Source organism: Arvicola amphibius, chromosome 13 (assembly GCF_903992535.2).
Source record: "Arvicola amphibius chromosome 13, mArvAmp1.2, whole genome shotgun sequence".
NCBI lineage: Eukaryota > Metazoa > Chordata > Mammalia > Rodentia > Cricetidae > Arvicola > Arvicola amphibius.
Genome location: NC_052059.1, coordinates 45,196,508 through 45,217,474, shown reverse-complemented (window position 1 = coordinate 45,217,474; position 20,967 = coordinate 45,196,508). Strand labels below are relative to the sequence as shown.

Here is a 20,967-nt window from a genome sequence, read left to right as displayed (position 1 = left end):
AGGTTTCTGTCACTACAGCCAAACCCCAGATGCAGACTAGTTAGGTAAATGGATGATTGATTGCTTTAGTTTATGGGTCTAGAGGTTCAAGTCCAAGACTTGGGGGCCTCAAATGAAGACGGCACAGTGCGACAGGAGCATGGGCCGGTGGGAGAATTCATATACTGGGGCCGGGAAAGGAGGGGATACAGAGGTTCTAAAATCCCTATATCCTCCAGGACCTGAGGACTTCTCATTTGGCTCCAGCTCTTAGAGGTCCAAAGCACCTCCCCAAAGTACAACCCTGGGGAGCAGCATTTATATGTGGGCCTGGAAGGGAGGGGGATACACACAGACTCAATAAATGAAATAAAAAGATGAGATAATGAGGGCCATTGTGGTTGTTACTTTTGTAGTTTCCTGTGAACCTATAACTATTTCAAACTATATATATATATATATATATATATATATATACAAGCTATATATACATATATACATGTATATATATTAAAGGAAAATAGTCTAGGTAAAATGCAAGAGGAAAGGCAGCTTTTCCCAAGACCTTTCGGTTACTCATCTCGGTTTCCCCTGGGCAGTTGCTGCGTTCTCAACAACCTGTTCCCCTTCCCTCCTCTCAGACATACAGCGAACCCATCTGAGCAGATTTCAGGTCAGTGGGAGCTGCCTTAGACAATGTAGATACAAGCTGCATAAAGTAATTCGAAAGAACATCAGCGTAGGCTTTCCTACTTTGTACTGAATGCTATAGTATTTTAGCCCACTCCTTTTCTAGTCCAGAGCATTGTTCCGCACCCTGTGACATCTCAGTGACGTACAAAGGGAGTCTGGGCTTGAGCGTTCGGTTCCTTTTTCAATTTTTTGTGGGTTTCTTGGTGTGTGTGATGTTGTTTCTGTTGTTATTGTTTAAGACAGCGTCTATGCAACCCTGGTTGTCCTGGAACTTTCTATATAGACCAGTCTGGCCTCGAACTCTCTGCCTCCCTTTGATGGCATTAAAGGCATGAGCTGCCCACACCCGACTTGAGAGTTTATTTCTTAAGAATGTTCTTTCCTGAGGTCACAGTATGTGGTCAACTCAGTAAATGTGACATTGCCATACTATGTCCTTCCCTATTCGATTTTTGCTGTTTGCAGCCGGGAATCCAGGGTGGTGCTAGCATTTACCTGGCTACCAGACCTAGGACAGCCTTAAACTCAGTAGATCTGGCTCTGTTATCATTTTTTCTTGTTATTTATACAGTTAGGGTAGGCGGCAGAGACCTGCCTGCTCAGCTCGGTGGGCCACCGCGCTTTGACAGCTTCTTGAGAGCTACACGCAGGTCTTCCACATCGCTATTACAGTAAGGGTTCGGGGTTTATGTCCAGACTGCAGAAAGGGTGTGAGTTGCTTATGGCGAGTGGGGGAACCAGGGAAGTTAAGAGCTCAACAAGGAAAGACTCTGGAGCCTACCAGGCGCAGGACTGGCCTCTTCACGGTCACCTGGAGCCCGCGGCAGCCAATCGGGGCGCAGCTGTGTCCCTGCAGCCAATGGGCAGGCGGCGCGGTTCTCCCCAAGGCTATAAGTGCGCGCGGCCGGGGTAAAGCAAAGCGACGCACAGCAGAGTCGAGATGCTCAGGACCCTGGAGCCCCGAGATGCGCGGGTAGAGTCGGGTGGCCGCAGTCCCTGGGCAGCGCCACCCTCGCAGTCCAAGCGGCTCACCTCCTTCCTCATCCAGGACATCCTGCGAGACTGCGCGGAGCGGCGCGGGGGACACGCAAACAGCCCGCAGCATCAGCGCCAACCAGACCCCAGAAGGGAACCCTCTCGGGAACCTGAGGAAGCAGGAGGTCACGGCGTGGCTCTAGGGGACCCGCCAAATATCCGACACAGCCCCGCAGAGACGCCGGCTGAACCTGAGACAGGTAAGCGGAATAGACCTAGAGGCAGGCGCGTTGCGCTGGAATAAGACTGCTCCCACGTTGGTGGTCCCGAGCTCCGAATGCAGGCATTTGGGGTTCATGGCCACAGGAGGGACTTCACCGTCCTCGGCACCAAACCACCTTTGGCATCAACCTTGAGGGCCGCTAACAACTTTTGCCATCGGCTTGGCTCTTTTTCTAGCGACTCCAGACAGTGGCGACTAGAACTAACAACAACAAAAAATCCATTAATATTCATAAATCAAGCCCATGGCCAGGCTCCCTTTGCATGTCCATTCCACGAGCCATAAAATTATGAATGTCCCTTTAGGTCTTTATAATAATGTCGAGTCGCCTTTTGTCCTTCACCCCACCCCCCCACTCCCCACCCCCCAATCAGTTCTCATGCAACTAAGCCGTAGTTACAGAAAGGGAATTGGGTTTGGGAAGAAGATGAACTGGCTTATCCCCACAAGCCTTAGTTAGTCCTTGTGATGTCTCGCTCTCCCTGTTCCTGTCTCCCACCTCTCTTTGCTACACACATCCAGGATCCCGGTTTCAATGACATAACATGGCAGAAAGTTTAACCGTGAAACACTAAGACCTAAGCTTAGTTCACACTGATTATTAGAAACGAATACATAGTATCAAAACCTACTTACTTCTCCTTCGGGGTAGTTCTTTAGTCGGGCAAGGGAAAAAAATGAAATGTATCCAAGATGACAGTGGGCTGTTTGTTTGGCGGCTGAAAGCAGAATTGAATTCTGGGCTAACATGTAACTTTTTCATTCTCTCCTCCTCTGTTCTTCTCCAGATGGGCATTTTGAGACCTATCTGTTGGACTGTGAACACACTCCAAGCGACTTATCAAGCACCACCTCCCAGGTCCCCAAGCAGCCTCCGAAGCGCTCCAGGGCTGCCTTCTCTCACACTCAGGTGATCGAGCTGGAGAGGAAGTTCAGCCATCAGAAGTACCTGTCTGCCCCTGAAAGGGCTCACCTGGCCAAGAACCTCAAGCTCACCGAAACCCAAGTGAAAATATGGTTTCAGAACAGACGCTACAAGACTAAGCGAAAGCAGCTGTCCGAAGAGCTCGGCGTCTTGGAGAAGACCTCGCCTTTGTCTTTGCCAGCCCTGAAAGAAGACAGCCTGTCTAGGGCCTCCTCGGTTTCCGTGTACACCAGCTACCCCTATTACCCGTACCTTTATTGTCTGGGCAGCTGGCGTCCAACTTTCTGGTAACAGCAGTTCAGAGGACAAGTTCATAGATCAGAAACTGCCTTCCCCGGGGGTCTCTGGGGGGAAAAACAAACAAAAAAACCCGCCAAAATGGCTGAGGTCAAAGGAGTCAGGAGCAAGAAGTGTGCAGACCCAAACTGGTTGGGGGTTTTCCAGGGAATATTCCAGTTCTTCTCTGGTGGGCCGGTGAAAGACCTGGGGCAGTGGCTATTTTTAGTATCTAGTCACAGTTTCAAGTGTGTAGGTCACTGCTCTCTGCTCCCTGTTTGGAGAGAGGCAGACAAGTTCCTCCGTTTCTAGAACTTAGAGTGACTTTGGATGCAACGGCTACATCGGATCCTAAGAAGTCTTTTGCTGCAAACTCCATCCTCTCCCATAACTGTGCATCACAGAAGGACCAAGCAAGGGGGTGAAGGACCCCTTAGATGAGGATGTCCTCTTGAATTAAACTTGGGTTAAAAAGTCTCTTGTTGGCCTTGAACAATGACCAGGGGTTCTCTCTGCCCTTGTAAAAGTGAGGGTAAATGGGAAATTTGAAGAAGTAAAAACAGACCTGAGCGATTGAGGGAGGTCGGCCTGAGACACAATGGGGGGTGGGAGGTGGGACTTTTAACCTCTCCCCGGGGTTTGCAGTTAGGTACACCACTTCAAGGATTTACAGGGCGGCCAGAGTGGAGCAGGGTGCACACAGTGAGGGGTTTCAGACAAGCTGTGTAAACTGTGTGCCTCCAGGGGTGGGCCTCAAAACAGGCTCTACCTGTCCAAGGCAAGGGCCTAAGGGCTTTCCCCACTCCAGGTGAGCGCCTCAGTCATGACTTAGTAAAGAAAAGGCCTCTGCCCTCCCTTTCTGTCTTCACAGGAGAACCTGAGTCAGGAACTGGATTCACACTTTGTTATGACAGAGGTGCCGAATTTATAACAAGGGGCCTTCCTATCTTTTCTTTCTTTTTCTTTTCTTTTCTTTTTATCCCCCTCTCTTCCCTACAAGACATCTCAGTTCAGGCTTTTAATCTGCGCATGCCTAACTTATTTAGCTGAAGATCTGCTCCCCCACTCTCAAGTTTTTGCTTTCCTGGTTTAAAAAAAAAAAAAAACAACTAACCACAGACAGATCATAAATTGACCAAAAAATGTAATTAAAAAGAAACAAACTAGCAGCTCTTGCTTCTTTCCTTTGAAAAACCTCACCATTGAAATCAGAGCAGCTTTCATGGGGCTTCTGAGGGCTGTGTGTTCAGAGGCCCACAGCCTTGGGGTCCTGGGATCCTCAGAGGCAGAGGAGGTTAAGTCCAAAATGAAGGGCTGGTATGATGAAGGGGTCTAGGAAAGACGCAGGGGTCCTGGGCAGGGCATGGCTGTCAGCCCAGGCCAACCAGCAAGCGGGGGAGGGGAGAACTGTCTTCTAAGAGCACGGTCCCTGCCTCCATGCCCAGATAAACTGTGGCAAAGCTTGGAGAACTGAGTTCGATGACTCACCTAAAATGCTAAAAAAGAGTGGAAAAGAGAAAAGCTTGCCTTTCCATTTCCATCCTGTTAGTTCAGGTAACCTGCTAGATAGGAGATTCGGGAGGTGGGGGCACAGCTATTACAAGTGAGGCTTTCTGGGGCCAGGAAATCCCTTTATCCCGCCACTCAGTGCCGCGAGAAATCTTTTTAATTTCCTCCTTCTAAACGGGCCAATTTACTGCTGGTGGCAAAACTGCCAAAGGGAGTTGATAGAAAGTTGGCCGCTTGCACCCCATTCTTTCTTACAGCCCAGGCCGCAGGTTCCCTGTTAAATAAGTATTGTTTGCTACCACTTGCTGCTGACCACTGGGGCAGCACTAGACCACACAAAAGGCAGAGGAGGCCAGTTCACTTCTCCTTTTTATCCATCTTTTGAAGCTCAAAGGTTAGTGCTGGCTTTCTCTCTCCTCTCCTGAATTGAATCCTTTTCGGCACGCACTTCACCTAGGATTAAATGACTATAGTGCATTGTGTGTGGCAATATATATATATGGAAGAAAGAAAAAGTGTGTGTTTAAAATTATTTTGACTCCATCTTGTTTCCTCCCCACTGGAACTAGTCATTCACCCACACCTGAACTGGCAGAAAATATTTGACATGGAATCTGTTGTCTCGACCCTCTGAATGGGATTGTGCCTTGGACCATGTCACCGGGGTGTGACCCGTCTCCATCCCGTTTCATAAGTCAGTTAGCAAACTCCACTCTGATCTGCAGCAGACGAGTTTGTGAGCTGAAGTCTGGTAGAGTACTCTAACCAAACTTTGTTTTTCTATGTAATTTTTTTGGCAGCAGATGAGTGTTTTTTTTTTTAAAAAAAAAATAAAGCCTCTATGTTTTTATTAGACGCCTGCGTGTGGTTTTCAGATTCTTCCAAACTGGTTTCTTATCAGTGCATTTCCCAGGGACCATGTTCTTGCAGCCCCTTAGGCTGGCCTGACAAGTCCATGGGTCACCAAAATCAGTCAAAGTGGCAATGAGGACCAAGGTAGCCAATGAGGGCCATTCTTTCAGTAGTGACCTCTTCTCCTGTACTGGTAAATCGAAGGGAGGTAAAGACTTCTCTGCTTGAGCTGAATAATGAGCCTGCATCGGTGTTGCTGCTGCACTCAAAGGGTGGAGGCAGGGGTATCAAAAGTTCAAAGCCATTTTTTGGTTACATAGAAAGTTCGAGGCCGGCCTACTACGTGAAATCCTGTCTCAAAAGAAAAAAGAAATCTCAAAACTAAGAACACATAGTTTTCTGTGTAAATGAAGACTTTTCATGTATTTAGTGACCCCAAGGAAACAGGGTGACCACAGCAATTTTCAAGAAGTCCCTTTTCCTGTCTTCCCTGGCCCTCTCACTCCTAAACTTGATCCCCTGTACCTAAAGTCCTATTAATTTCCTGTAAGTGACTGAAACAGAATCCCTGCTATCCCACCACGAAGGCACGCAGTCTCTGAAATGGGACGGCAAGTGGTGAAGGTGAGTTCTATTACTGCGCTAACACACACATACACACACACACACACACACACATACACACACACACACACGTACGTATACAGCACACCCCACCCCATCCCCCTGCCCATCAACCTTCCTGAAGGCCCACAGAGTACCTCCTGGGCCTGATAGCCTGTGAGAGGCAGGCGGTGGTCTCCTCCCTCCTCCAAGGAAATAAAAGCTTAAGGGGGAAGACGGCTACTTTAGGTAAAACATATCATAATTTCAAAGTGTGCCCTAATCCTTTAAGTGCATTGTACACACAGGTGGGGTTTCTTGTAGCAGGCACGCATCGTGAGGTTTAATTTGCACAAATCTATAGCCACCCTCCCATCCCGTAGAAGGCCATTAGCTATCCAATTACAAAGCTTCTTGCAGCAAATTAACAGATGTCCTCTTAAAAAAAAGAAAGAAAACCATTTAAAAGTAACTAATGCAGGAAATTAAACACACTCTCCCATCTTTAAAGAAAGTCCCCTCTCTCTGCCTCCTCTTTTTTTTTTGTCCTGTTTCCAACTTTCCTCATTATCTCAACTAATCTCACAGCCATCTTCTCCCCAGCGGCTCCTCCTGGCATGCCACATATCCATGCTATTTGAAACACATCGTCAACCTGCCTTTCTGTTTACTTCCCGTGGAAGTTTCTAGAGCTTCAGAGTTTTGATGCTTCAGATGCTGCTGGCTCTCCTGAGGCCTCCCTTAGAGGTCTTTTGTGGCTGTAAGGTCAAACATGTGTCAGAGACCTATATCCAACAACATATAGTTTCCTTTTAACTATTCAAGTCACATCATTTTTTTTCTAGGATGATATTAATGCCACACCCAGCAAAGCTACCCTAGGAGGAGCAGCTTCCACAAAGAGAAGGTCACCTAGCTGAGGTGTCCTGACATCGAGCCCTGTGATGGAGAGATGTTCACGTAAGCTTTGAGGATCTTGGCAGGTGCACCTGGGAGGTGGCGAGACCGGCAGAGCTGAGGAGAGCGACTCTAACTAGCAATCCATCACCACTCTACGAAAGCCAAGGGGCCTCCTTTTGAGGAAAGTGGGATGGGACATTTGACCCCAGCGCCAGCTGTGTCCTGAAGGTGAGTGGAACCTTGAGCAATGCGGTTTCTTTGGGAATAGAGCATCAGCCACTAAGTGACCCTGTGGCCAATCACTGCCACATAGGCTCATATGAGCAGTAATTTCCACAGCAGCTTGTCAGGAGTACATCAGCTCCATCTGGGGAGATGTGTTGTACACCATGGTACTCACTGTGAGTCACTGGATTCTTTTTCTGGTCACCTTGAGGGCCACGGTCAGTGACAATCTTCACACTAGCAAACTTGGCGTCAGGTGGGTCAGACTGAGCTTGGAGTGAGTGATGGCTTCTGCGCTCAGACATCCAGACTCTGTTCCTCCCATGGCCATCAGGAATATGTCACCAAAGCATGTTTTTCAATGCCAAGAGTAATTTACTGCTCAAGAGAAAGGGCACGAGCCAGAGTCCTGGGACAGAAATGGCTCTGAGTTTAGCCATACACTTGGCTTCCCTGAGGACTTTCCCAGACAGAGTAGTTCATGAAAAGACTGATTCATTGTCTCCAAGGGTCTCTGGAGAGCCTCCAGGTGTACTCTCGACTGTGTCCCGAGCTTGTGGATGAGACGGGAGGCTGAAAGCACAGGGTTTAGACCCAGCCAATCGGTTTCCAGGATAATTCCCTTCAGCTGGACAGCCTCCACCTGTTTCTATTGAGTTCAGTAATAGTAGAACCCTGCCCGAGGAGCTGATGGGTAAAAAGGAAAGGCACAGACAGAAGTCCCATCTGTTCCGTGAACAACTATAAGATACTCGCTGTGGTTTGGATATGGTATGCCCCACAGGCTCACAAGTTCATGTGTGAGAAGCTGGGTCCCTGGTGTTCCAGGTTTGAAGAGACAGATTCATTAAGAGGTGGGGTGCAGGGCCAGTGAGATGGTTGAGAAGGTAAAGGTGCCTGCCACCATGTCTGATGACTTGAGTTGAGTTGGATCCCTGGGACCCACATGGTGAAGAGAACCAGCTCCTGAAAACTGTTTTCTGATCTCTGCACATGTGTGCATTGGAACACACACACACACACACACACACAGAGAGAGAGAGAGAGAGAGAGAGAGAGAGAGAGAGAGAGAGGCAGATAGATAGATAGGCAGACAGAAGATGATAGATAGATAGATAGATAGATAGATAGATAGATAGATAGATAAAATATAACAGTTTTTTTAAAGATATTGGGTCCTATAGAAGATAACTAGGTCATAGAGTTCATGAATTATTAGTCTTGTGGGAGAGGGTCAGATCTCATGGGAGTGGATTAGTTCCCAAGAGAATGGGTTGTTAAAAAAGAGCAACCCTAACCTTCCTCTTGTTTCTTGCTTCCTATTTATCCATGGAACAGCTCACACATGTTCCTGCCACACAATGAATCCCTCAGCAGAAACCAAGGCTGGCTTCATATTCTTGGAATCCCGAAACTATGGAAGGAAATGGCCCTTCTTCCTTTATAACGTGTCCAGTCTCTGGTATTTCACTGAAGCAACAGCAAAAATTCAGGCGATATGTGCAGTCAAAATTTCAATAACATAGAAACGTATTTTGGCGCATGGCAGAATGAATGCCGATTTTACTTTCTTCAGGTAGATACCCAATATCTGCATCTTCTCTCTCAAACACCAGGAGGACCCTCATCCCACAGGTGCACTTACAGAGTGTGCCCGAGTTCAGTGGACCTTAGCAGTTACTGAAAAACAGACAAAGGCACAACAGTCCTCTCAACATTGATTGTAGGGTGAGCCCTGGGAAGCAGGGCTCCAGCGTCTGTGTTCTTAGTGCTACAAACCGTTAGTCTTTTTACAACCTGTTTGCCCCTTCAACCTCGCTGGTGCCAAGGCCCAGGGAGAACCGCGCGCAGTGCCCTTTGATTTTTCTTTTTACAGAAAACAACTCTCCACCTTTTTTTTTTTTTTTTTTTTTTTTTTTGCCTTCGTTCCAAGCAGCCACACTTTGGGGATATCTGACGTCATCCAAGGCCTTCTGAAATCTGAGGAAACTTCCACCTAGTCTAGGAAGCCACTCACTAAGAGCTGAAGGACCTAAGGCATGTGGGTGTCTTGCTAGCCTGAAAAGCCAAAGACCCTTATCCACTTCCGTTCCCAGGGCCCTGGGCTGACAGCGTGAAAGAAACGGCAGTCCAGTCCCACCTTCCACTCCTCAGAGAAGTTTTCACCTGCTGGGAGCCACATGCCTTGTTTGTGCTGCACCAGGGACAGCAGGTGCCATTTAACATCTGTCAATTTGTGTCACGCTTCCCTAGCGACTCCTCGGCCAGGATTAAGTAGAGTCTTACCACTAACATAACATTTACACTTCTTTCTGCCAAACCGGTAACGGTAAACGTTTCCTTGCAGTATTCGTGCTGAGACGGAGGCTGGTGGAGACTATGCAAGGAGACAAAACATGCCTTGTGGCCATACGATTTTGACTAAAATTTGCGTGCAGCAAATGCACAGTTGGCATTTGAACCCTAGCCCAAAGTTACAAAAGCTTCAACCTGACCCTCAGAGCATCCGAAAAGAAGTGGGAGGAGAATGAGTCCACTCCAGGCAGTTTCACAATAGAAAACTGCGCGGGGGCGGGGCGACGAGGGCTGGGGGCGGGGCGACGAGGGTGGGGGCGGGGCTGGGGGCGGTGACCAGTGTTCGCTCACGGAAAACTTTGGAATCTCTGCTGCATGCTTGAAGTTTGCGGGTGGTTAGATGCTACCTACATTGTATCAAAGGCTAACTCGTGCAGGCTCTTGTCGTGTGACTTACAATGATGAGGGTCCTGAGAGGATGTGGGGAGTAGGCTCCAGGAGTGGCCAGGGTCCTCAGCTTTAGCAGAAAGCTAGTTAGATGGTCTCCACCTTCTTGCTGTGTGTTAAGTGAGGTTGCAGGGGGTGGGGGGATCATTTTAATGGAGAAACCAATCAGCAGACAGACTTTTAAGTCCTTTTAATTGCGTGAATTTGTTTGGGGGAGCGTGGTCAAACACATTTGCCACAGCGCATGTGTGGACTCAGGAAAACTTGCAAGACCAAGCGGGTCTTGGGAGTCTAACTAGAGTCGTCGGATTGGGTAGCAAGTACCTTTACCCTCTGAGCCATTTTACCAGTCCCAAGACTTTAGGTTCAGATTACAGAAGCAACACACTTACAGAGGCTGCAGATTTGGGTTTGTTTTTCTTTTGTTTGTTTGTCATCGTTCCCCCCCCCCCCCCACACACACACACTTAATGAAACACACAAATCTGAAGAGTGATTTCGTGGCTGGAGGTAAGACATGATCTACAAACTAAATTTCTGGATTTCTCCCTGAGAGAGACAAGACCCTCTGTACAAGTACAAATGGCATTAAGGAACCCTCATGGAAAGAGCTCTTCAGACAGAAAGGGAGATGGAACACAGGGGAGGCTAACTGCTCGGTAAAAACACAGCTTTCAGAGCCAGGAGCCTCCCCTGTTCAGAACCCTTTCACTGGAAACAGCAGATAGGCTTTGATTCAGCCAGGTCCCATGCCACAGTTACTGCTTTCCTTTCCTCTGAACCAGTTCATGGGAAGAACCAAGGAGAGGGAAGAGTCCAGACAGAGAGGGGACAGAGCAGGCAGGGTAATTTTCCACCGACTCTTGAAGCGGCTCCGTATACGTGTGAACTCATGACTCCTTTCCTTGGCTCCTCGTTGACCCCTGAGCAGTCGAGCGAAGGCTCCAAGTCCTGAAGATTAGGTTTTATTAGAGACAGGCTGGGGGCATGTCAACTGTGGCTTCAGGAAGGAACAAAAGCTGGACGAGGATCTGAGGGAAGGTGTCCCTGTGACAACCCTAGTGGGTTTTATAAGATCCTGTGCCGGCAAGCATCCCAGAGAAGCAGGATGGGTTTGTGGCGAGACAAGGACAGCTTTTCACACAGAGGCATTTATTCAGTGGTGAGCAGGGGGGGGGGGGGGGTCAGGATTTCCCAGGCAGCCGTGGGAAAGGACCAGAAACTCCTAAAGACCAGAGTTCATTTCATTTTTGACAGCAAACAAAAGTGATATTTCCAAAGACGGGGGCTAAGCAGGCCCTCCACACACAGTTTGGCACTGAACGACCAAGTGTCCGCTGAATAAATGATCAGAGAAGTGAATGAGTGAGCCCAGGCCACTTCTGTCACACTAGGCTTGGTCCTAAGGGTCGTATTCTGCAAACAAACAAACAAAACCTGCATCCTAGCAGGTTCAGACGAACATAAGCGGGTTGATGTCATCATATGAAATTAAGGCATGAAGAAAAAGCGAAAGACACGCGAGCCAATTAAGCTAGGAAACTGACATTAGAACCCAGGGGCCAGGTAGAAGGAGGGTCGGACATTTTATACGTTGTCCTCAGAAATCCCCAAATGGTCAGATTAGTGATGCCTGGCAGATCACAGGGCTGCTGTGGGATTTCTCTCCTGGGAAAGGCTATTTTGTGAGGAAGTTATAAGAAGAATGGATGTATACCAGTTACCTCTAAGATCCCTTCCTCACCCCAACCCTGTTCTACGATCCTGCAGAGAAGCATGGGTATCAGTGTCAAACTTCTGTGTCATCAGGAGTGGGGGGGGACACTCCAATCCATTTGCTGAGATGTCAGACATGTTGCTGTCCAAGGTCAAATGGCCTGCTAAGCTGAGATAAGTCGACCCCACTCCCCGCAGCTTCTTTGAGCTTACAGTATTCCTATGTTAAGGAACATCTCTTGGATGGTCATTAAATCAAACCAGCTCTATCTATGATTAGAAGGGAAATGAGTCATTGTGTAAGGGACAATGGAGATCTTTCCTTGATTGAAGGCTACTGACTGGTAGCTGAGATTCCGTCCCATATGGAGTCATTCTTCTTTGTTTCTTTATTATGTGCCTGGGTGTTTTGCCTAAATGCATGTTGTCTGTGCATTGCTTGTGCGACTGGTGCCCACAGAGGCCAGAAGCAGGTGTCAGATCCCTTGGAAAAGGAACTATAAACAGTTTCTAGCCACCATGTGGATGCTGGAAATTCGACCAAGGTCCTCTACAAGCCGGTGCTCTGAACTACTGAGCCATCCCTACAGTCCCAAAGAAAGGTCTATCAATGAACCAAATTAAACTTCAACTTCAAATTTTTCTTTTTTTTAAATTTAATATGTCAGAAGATCAATACACCCTGGCACAGAACCACCGTGTTATGTTGTAAGGAAGTCTGTGGGTAGGTAGATATATTTCAGAAATGCTTGGGGGGGGGGGACAAACAGCAGAAGCTGTCACAAAGAGAAATGCAGACAGACAGGTCTCTCAGACGCTGTCATTTCTCCTGGCTGAGCTCTACCTTCATGCATGTCCACTGGGCCCCTTTCCCACGTGAGACGGACTCTGCGCTCGGAGTTCAAATCATTAGCTGGTGGAACAGGGACAAGAATTGCTTGCCTCCATGTCCAGAGCTGGATTGCACAAATACAGACAAAGAAAATAAATCAACAAAAATAGCTAAGAGGCATTTCTAAACATGTCTAGCTGCAAAATTTATGACTATTAGCTCTTGGAGAAAGGTCATTTCAGATAAGACAACTATTTGTACAGAAAACAAAAATGAAACTTGTATTGATTGGTTTTCAGTGGACCTTCCCAGTCCTGGGAGAGGATTGTATGCCAGTGCCCCAGCTGAAGAAAGAAAGAAAGAAAGAAAGAAAGAAAGAAAGAAAGAAAGAAAGAAAGAAAGAAAGAAAGAGAAAGTTTAGACTACACAGAGAATTCAGGAAAGCTAATCCTTAAGACTTCATGTCTATGTGCATCATCTTTTTTTCTCTATCATTGCTTTATTATCCAAGGAATATAAACATCCTTTTAAAATTAATTTTGAATTCATTTTATTTTTAAGTGTGTGTGTGTGTGTATGTGCGCGCACGCACATGCATGTGCATGCACACTTAGGTCCAAATAGGCAGAGGTGTCAGACCCCCTGGCGCTGGAGTTACAAGCAGACATATGCCACTCGATACGGATGCTGGGAATTGTACTTTGGTCCTCTGCAAGGATCATGCAAGCTCTTTACTGCTTGGGCCACGTTTCTAGCCCGGGCAGAAACATTCTTGAGTTGAGGCTTTTCTATGGCCAAGATGGCTGGTTGATACTACAGGAAGGAACAAAGACCTGTGAAAGAAATTCTTCCAGCAAAGAAAATAGAGCCAATGACTGGGCTGCTCAAATGTATGATCTTGAGAAGTCACTTCCTCCTCTATTCGTTTGCTTCCTTTTCTGTAGTCTTCAGTGTCTCTCTCCACTCTACTAGTGTATTAGTGGTCTTTCTCATCTCTGTGAAACCATTTAGGGGAAGAAGTGTTGTTGTGACTCATAGTTTGAATAGGTATAGCAGTAGGTCATTCCATAGTTACAGAGGTGTGCCCCTAGGACTCGTAATTCCATGTCTTAGAGGCATAGTAAGCAAATAACCAACCAGAATAGAGTCTTTCTTGAAACCTTAAGACTTGTCCTCAAGTGACCTGCTTCCTAGAGTGAGGCCCCACAGCCTAAAGAATCTTCATTTTACCCCAAATATCACCAGTGGCTGGGGATCAAGTGTTCAAAACATGAATTTTCAGAGGACATTTCACATTCAAACCATGCCAACCAGTCTTCTTTTGATTTCTAGTCTTTAACCTGTGAACCTCTTCTCATAATCACAGATTTTACATATAAAACATTATTCAAGAAAACCCTTAGTCATTTATCACAACAGCCAACCCAGTATCCCATTCTAAACAAAGAGCTACACACAGCCGTTAAATAGCATCAAAGAAAACAGCACTTTATAGTGCTGTCAGCCTATGGAGGTCTCTCTACTGTGATGTATGACGTAGATGACGGTGTGATCTAGATGATGGTGTGATCTAGATGATGGTGTGATGTAGACAATGCTGTGATGAAGATAATGGTAAGATGTAGATATTGGTGTGATGTAGAGGATGGTGTGATGTAGAGGATGGTGTGATGTAGAGGATGGTGTGATGTAGAGGATGGTGTGATGTAGATGTTGGTGTGATATAGATGATGGTGTGATCTAGATGATGGTGTGATGTAGACGATGGTATGATCTAGGTGATGGTGTGATGTAGATGATGGTGTGATCTAGGAGATGGTGTGATGTAGATGATGGTGTGATGTAGATGATGGTGTGATCTAGATGATGGTGTGATGTAGACGATGGTATGATCTAGGTGATGGTGTGATGTAGATGATGGTGTGATCTAGGAGATGGTGTGATGTAGATGATGGTGTGATATAGATGATGGTGTGATCTAGATGATGGTGTGATGTAGACGATGGTATGATCTAGGTGATGGTGTGATGTAGATGATGGTGTGATCTAGGAGATGGTGTGATGTAGATGATGGTGTGATGTAGATGTTGGTGTGATATAGATGGTGTGATGTAGATGATGGTGTCATACAGTTGATGGTGTGATTGATGTACGTGGCAGTTTGGCTAAGATGCCCTGAGAGCCATATAAGCTTTTCCCAAGTTACCATTTATGCTGTGTCAAAATCCAGACCCTCAACAAGATGATTGCTAATTCCTTTTCTGCTCACACGAATGTGGCCTCTGTTCTTCAGTGTTGGAACAAAACTGAGCTGTGTTCCTCAAGCATGAGTGTAGTGGATTTAATAGAATGGCTTGAGGTGGTGGTCAGGGTACCACAGGGACCTGAGATTTTCAAACTGAATATTTTCATTTAAATTGGGGGGTTGGGCTGGTTGTTTCATTGCATAGAGACCTCAGTTTCATATCATCCACTCTTTATCCTAGGTCCTTTTATTTCTCTTTGCTTCCCCCTTTCTGTATTCTCCCCCTTGAGAACACAGAGTTCTGTACTGGTTCTAGTGGGGCATATTGGCACCTTTTCTTTTCCTTCCTTCTTTTCTTCCTTCCTTCCTTCCTTCCTTTCTTTCTTTCTCTTTTCTTTCTTCCTTCCTTTCTTCTTTTTTTATGGATTTGGCTTACCCCTCCCTATGTTCTACCTTCTGTCCTAAGTAGTTTATCAAAATGTTTTCCAAACAGTGCTATTTTTGCCTCAAAGAAGAATTCTGATACCACCTAATAATAGTAGTTATAATTTATTTGCATTACATTATAAAATTCAGTGCAGGCAAACTTTCAAGTGGGAAAGTGAAGGTATCTGAAAAGGACTTTCCAAGCAGTCTAATGATGATTGTAGCTACCGTGGGACCTAGTTTTAGCTGCCACTTCTACACAGTCTAGAATCACCTGGGAAGGGGATCTCAGCGACGGACAGTATAGACTAACTGGGGGACCATGTCTGTGGGGGATTATCCTGATTATGTTAACTGAGTCAGGAAACCTGCCCTCTGTGGGAAGAAGCACCACTCCCTGGTCAGGGAATTCTAAACTGTCTAAGCACAGAGAAAGTGAGCTGAGTGTGAACACGTACACATTTATTGATTGAGACAGTCTATGTTCAGTCTTTTTATGCTCCTGCCTCTGTGACTTCCCTGACACCATGGATTATGACCTGCAATAGTGAGCTGAACAAGCCGCTCTCCCTTAAGTTTCTCCTGTCAGGGTATTTTACCAAAATAGCTAGCTACCAAACAGCACGAGATTAACTTAAAGTCTGTACATAAGGATCCGAGCTTGATCTTGATGGCTTGGGAAATCAAATGCAGAAACCCAAAGAGGCGACACAGTGATGAACCTGAGAAGAAAGTTAGAGGACTGGGGATGCCTGACGTCGAGACTGACTGAAGTGACAATGACCACGAGTGGAAAAGGATCAGCACACAGAGCCACATAAATGCCCCACATAAAAATAGTCAACTGATCGTCAACAAAAGAACAATCAAACAGATTTTATGGAAAGGGGGCATTTTCAGCAAATGTATACAGTAGGATTTGTGTCCAAAATATACCAAGAATCCTCAGAATTTACTGAAGCAATAAATAATCCATTTATAAATGGGGGAAAACATACTCGAACAGGCACCTCACCAAAGACATACCAATGGCAAATAAGGACTAAATATCACTTGCCAGTAGAGAACTGCAAAGCAAAACAGTAACTAAATATTCCTATGTGCCTATTAGAACTGTTCAAACCTAAAAAGATGGCAATGTCTAATACTGACGAGGGGTTGAAGGAATAGAGACTTTTCATTGTATGTGGGAATGCAAATGATAGCTATTATCTTAGAAGACAGCTCTGCATTTTTATATGAAGATAGTCCATGCGACCCAGTCATTAGTCTCCCAGGTATTTACCCAGATGGCCTGAAAACTCATGTCCACACCCAAACACGCATGTGAATGTTTCTAGCCCCTCGATTCCTACTTCCCAAAGAGTGGACGCAACCAAGTCGCTCCAGTGTGTGCCTGCGGTGCATCCATCTGGTGTGACACAGTATGATGAGACTGTGAAAAGCAAGGGACCACCAAATTATGACGAGACACTGGCAGAATTGAAGTGCACATCGCAAAGTAGAAGACAGAATGAAACAGCTGTGATCCCTTTCACACTGGGAAAGGCAGGAAAACGGTCAGAGGGTGCCAACCTGGAGGATGGAAGTCAGGGAAGGGTGAATGGGTGAATCATAGGGGGTTTAGGGCCGTGGAACTTGTGTGGTGCTGTGATGTGAATATGTGACATGGTATGTTTGTCAAACACTTGGGACCTTCCAGCAGAAAGAATCATACTGTGTGTGTGTGTGTGTGTGTGTGTGTGTGTGTGTGTGTGTGTGTGTGTGTGTGTGTGTGTATGGGCTCGCTAACACTGTGTTCTACTGAGGACTGAACCTAGGGCCTCATACATGCTAGGCAAGTCTCTTCCATTGGATTGTGTTATATCTCTACCCCTCTTCTTTACTCTTTTGTATTTGAGAAAGAGGATCACTAAGTTGTTGCGGCTAGCCTGGATTTATTCTTCAGTCTAGCAAGTCCTTGAACAGGCAATCCCCCTGCCTCAGTCTCCCCAGGAGATGGGATTATCAGCCTGTACCACCAAGCTTGGCTTAACTTTCTTTTAATTACTTAAGAGGTCACCAAGGAATGTAGACTGAAGGAAGCTAATGGCATTGCAGATCTTTGAAACAACTTTAAGGCAGAGATGCAGCTCTAAGTGACCTTGGAGAGAGTGGAAACTGTCACACTGAAGTCAGAGTGGAGTCAGAGCTGTACAGTGTGAGTTTGTGTTTGTTATTAACGTTGCTATTAATGTTGAGCTGTTAAAAATTCAAATGAGAGCCGGGCAGCGGTGGCACAGACCTTTAATCCCAGCACTCTGGAGGTAGAGGCAGGCAGATCTCTGTGAGTTCAAGACCAGTCTGGTCTTCAGAGTGAATTCCAGGACAGCCAGGGCTACACAGAGAAACCCTGTCTCAAAAAAAATTGGTACAAAAATTAGCCCAAAAGCTGATAATACTGTAAAGAATGAGGGATCTTTTAAAAGCTCTGAAGATAAAACAGGAAAGTGACAGAAGTCTTTCTTCAATAATTATTTTAAATTTAAATTTAAAATTATTTTAAATTTAAATTTAAAATTTAAATTCTTGAATCAAAAGATGGCATCTGAACTAGGGAGGTAACTCATTTGGTAAAGAGTTTGTCATCATGAGAACCAGAGTTTGACTCCCAGAAGCCACTTTAAAGAAGAGAGGCATAGTGGCACTCTGTAGCACCCGTGATGGGGGCAGGGGCAGCAGAGCTTGGGGTTCACTGGCCAGCCAACAAAGGATAGTTGGGAAGGCTTGGTCTCCAAAAACAAAAATAAGTGGCAACTGAGAAACAAGACCCAAGATTGACTTCTGGCCTTCACATGTATGTGTACAGACATACATACACTAATATACTTTCACAAAACGCATGAACATGCCGGGAGAGGGGTACAGATGCACATAGACAGGTGTTGGCAGAATGGAATTAAAGAGAAAGCCTGGTCCAACAGTATGTTGTTTACAAGGCTCCCTTGAGATCCAAATGCAGTAACAGGTTAAAAATGAAAGAAGGGAACAAGAGGGTTTTTGCAGACAATAACCAAAAGGAAATAGAGATATCTCTGCTAATAGACTTTACATCAAAGGAACAAGAGACAAGGGATACTATGCATTGCTAAAGAATATGATACAACAAGAAGATAAAACCATTGCAAACATCTATGGACCTAAGGAGAACCCATCAAAATGTAATAGCAAAAACCAACAGAAGGAACAGATACTTCTATGGTAATGGATGGTGCAGTATCTAGTGTGCTCCATAATAGACGGAGCAGGCAGACAGAAGGATGCAAAGAAATGAAGTATTTGTGTTAAGGTCAAAGCCAGCCTGGTTTACATAGCCAATGTCCCATGTCAATGGGGGCTGCGTAGTGAGAGCTTGTCTCAGGAAGAGGGTGGTGGGGAGAGGGAGAGAAGAAGACAGAGACAGGGAGGTGACTGGAATAACATAACAAACCAATGAGGTCTAGCAGACGTAACAGAGCACACATCATCCAGAGCATGTGGGTGTTGGGAGCAGTGAGACCCCAGATCCTGAATTTCTTGTAATCCCCTGATCTGAGTGCCTACAGCTGCTCTTGAGCACGAGACGTTCAGGAGTTCCTGATGGCAAGAGAGTGGTTTCTGGTGGGTTTGGCTGGGGCGTGGCTATCTCTATATAATCTGCCTCTGAACACAATAAAGGGGGGCATTCTTGGGGAATTCAAGGATGACCCATGTCGCTGTCTTTCTGTCTGTCTATGTTTGTGTATTTTAACCTCCTGCCCCTTGCCCAAAGCTCGGTAACTGGGTGCCAGCACACTGAACGCAGACACGGGGGCGCAGTGCATTTCCCAGCATGCACCATACCTTAGGCTACAGATCATATGTCAATAGAGTTAAAATGACAGGAATGTACAAGTAAGATAGCACTGTGGTTATAGACATTTTAGAATATCCATTTTGTGGCCCTAAAGTTATATACCATAATAGGCTGACTAACCTGCTTACTGCTCAATCCAAAATGCTTACTGCATTAGGGAGACCTATTACCATTATCACTCCTGTTTATACAGAAAAACTGATTCTTAGAGGATATTAATAATCTTCCAAAGACCTTGCAGACTAGTAAATGGTGAAGCTAGGATTAGTCACCAATCTCTCTCTACCTCCAGACCCACCCCCAGCAACTAACACTCCACTGCTGAGCAGAAGAGCTGGTAGACCTATGGGGTCCTGTGACTATTGGGGGCATCAAGGAGGATTATCAGCCTGATGTTCTTAGCTTATACCTCAGTGAGACAAAGCCAAGCCAGAAAAGAAGGGTTATCTGGATAGATGTCTTCCAACCCCCAGCCAGCACTTCCCTGCTAGGTCAGCACCAGCAAACTTTTGCTAATAACAGGTTCCCAGGCTGGAAGGTTTAACCTGTTCTATCAATCAAGGCCACCTTGTCCTCTGTTTATCCTCTCTCTGAGCCACTTCCTGGGTGGACTGATTCACTTACTCACACAGTGTGGTGCGTTCTTAAACCAGTTATCTTCCTTCTCAACAGACCACATGCTCTTTTTCAGTTCCTCAGACAGTGTTACAAGCTTATGATTATGTTTGAAACCTTGCTTTTCTGTGGGTAAACTAAGGCAACATAGCCTGAGCTGGAGTTACCATCATCATCATCATCATCATCTATGCCCCGGCAATGTTTAAGCATGCAAGGACAGCCCGTTTATAGCAGTTCTCCAGTTGTTCCTATCCTGGGCAGTCCCAGATGCTTGCGTTATTGTCACACCCAAGGTTCTACAGTCTTCCTTTATGCTGTCTATCCAGCATTTTTGGGCCAGTCTTGTTCTTCTTATCCCGTGCACTTCTCCAAGCAATGCTATCTTCCATAATCTGCTGTCATTCATTCTCATAACATGGCCAAAGCATCAGAAGCACTGTTGCCGTATCATGCATGTAGTTTAGGCATCGCATGAAGAGATAGGCTGCCCAATGATGATGTCATGAATTTTTAAGAAATAATATTTAACAGAAATTCTATCATGCTACTTCTCTAAGATGAGATTTTTAAAAAAAAAAAAAAACTAGATTTGATGCAAGTAAAGAGGGGTAGGGTCTACGAACAAAAGGGCCTAAATCTCTACCTTCTTCACCCTTCAAGTCAGGTGACACGTTCCCAGTACCCCAATGAGTTCATCCGGGTCGTGAGTGTACCTCAGGGTTAGGCTCTTTGGAAAGCTGACTCTGAAACAAAATTTTGTGTGCAGGTGACATTCCCGGGATGTAGAAGAAAGAAGAGCTGGCCAGAGAGAAACAGGCACACTACAAAGGAGGGTCAGCATCAGGGAGACTGACTCAAGCAGGGTTTGTCGCAGGTGCTCCGTGTTATCCCCAAATGGGAAACTTCCAACAGACATTGGCAATGACTGGCCATGCAGGAAGTTTGGGGTGCATGACTTGTTCTCTGATGCTGAGACATTAGTCTCAGTCTCATTGAGAGCATCTCACCAACTGGAACGAAAGCCCTTTCGTGAAACGGAGTCTGGATGATACATTGATAAATATTCATCATTTGCAGGCTTAATTGTTCAACCTATATCTACCTTCATGGGAATATTTTTTTTCCAGTGGAGTAAATAGATTTATTTTTTGCTCAGAGCTGGGAAAACACTTCCCAACACCCACCCCGTATAAGCACTGTTACCTTAGTGTATACCACAGTACAGCAATGTCAGCGGCCCAACCAGAAAGCGGAAAAAAAAAAAAAAAAAAAAAAAAAAAAGACAAGCAGCATT

At 45.8% G+C, this 20,967-nt stretch overlaps 1 protein-coding gene across 1 annotated transcript; it reads left to right on the top strand.

Moving 5' to 3' along the window:
* Window positions 1-1,612: 1,612 nt before the first annotated feature.
* On the top strand, window positions 1,613-3,146 carry Nkx3-1 (NK3 homeobox 1). The gene is made up of 2 exons (XM_038309578.1): window positions 1,613-1,907; window positions 2,719-3,146. Exons 1-2 carry the CDS (start codon window positions 1,613-1,615, stop codon window positions 3,144-3,146), a joined length of 723 nt encoding a protein of 240 aa, XP_038165506.1.
* The last annotated feature ends 17,821 nt before the right edge of the window (window positions 3,147-20,967 follow it).

Excerpts from the sequence above, each read along its gene's own strand:
- Nkx3-1 (XM_038309578.1), top strand. The coding sequence starts at position 1,613 with ATGCTCAGGACCCTGGAGCCCCGAGATGCGCGGGTAGAGTCGGGTGGC. Across the intron at positions 1,908-2,718 it reads GCCGGCTGAACCTGAGACAG|ATGGGCATTTTGAGACCTAT; the intron begins GTAAGCGGAATA and ends GTTCTTCTCCAG.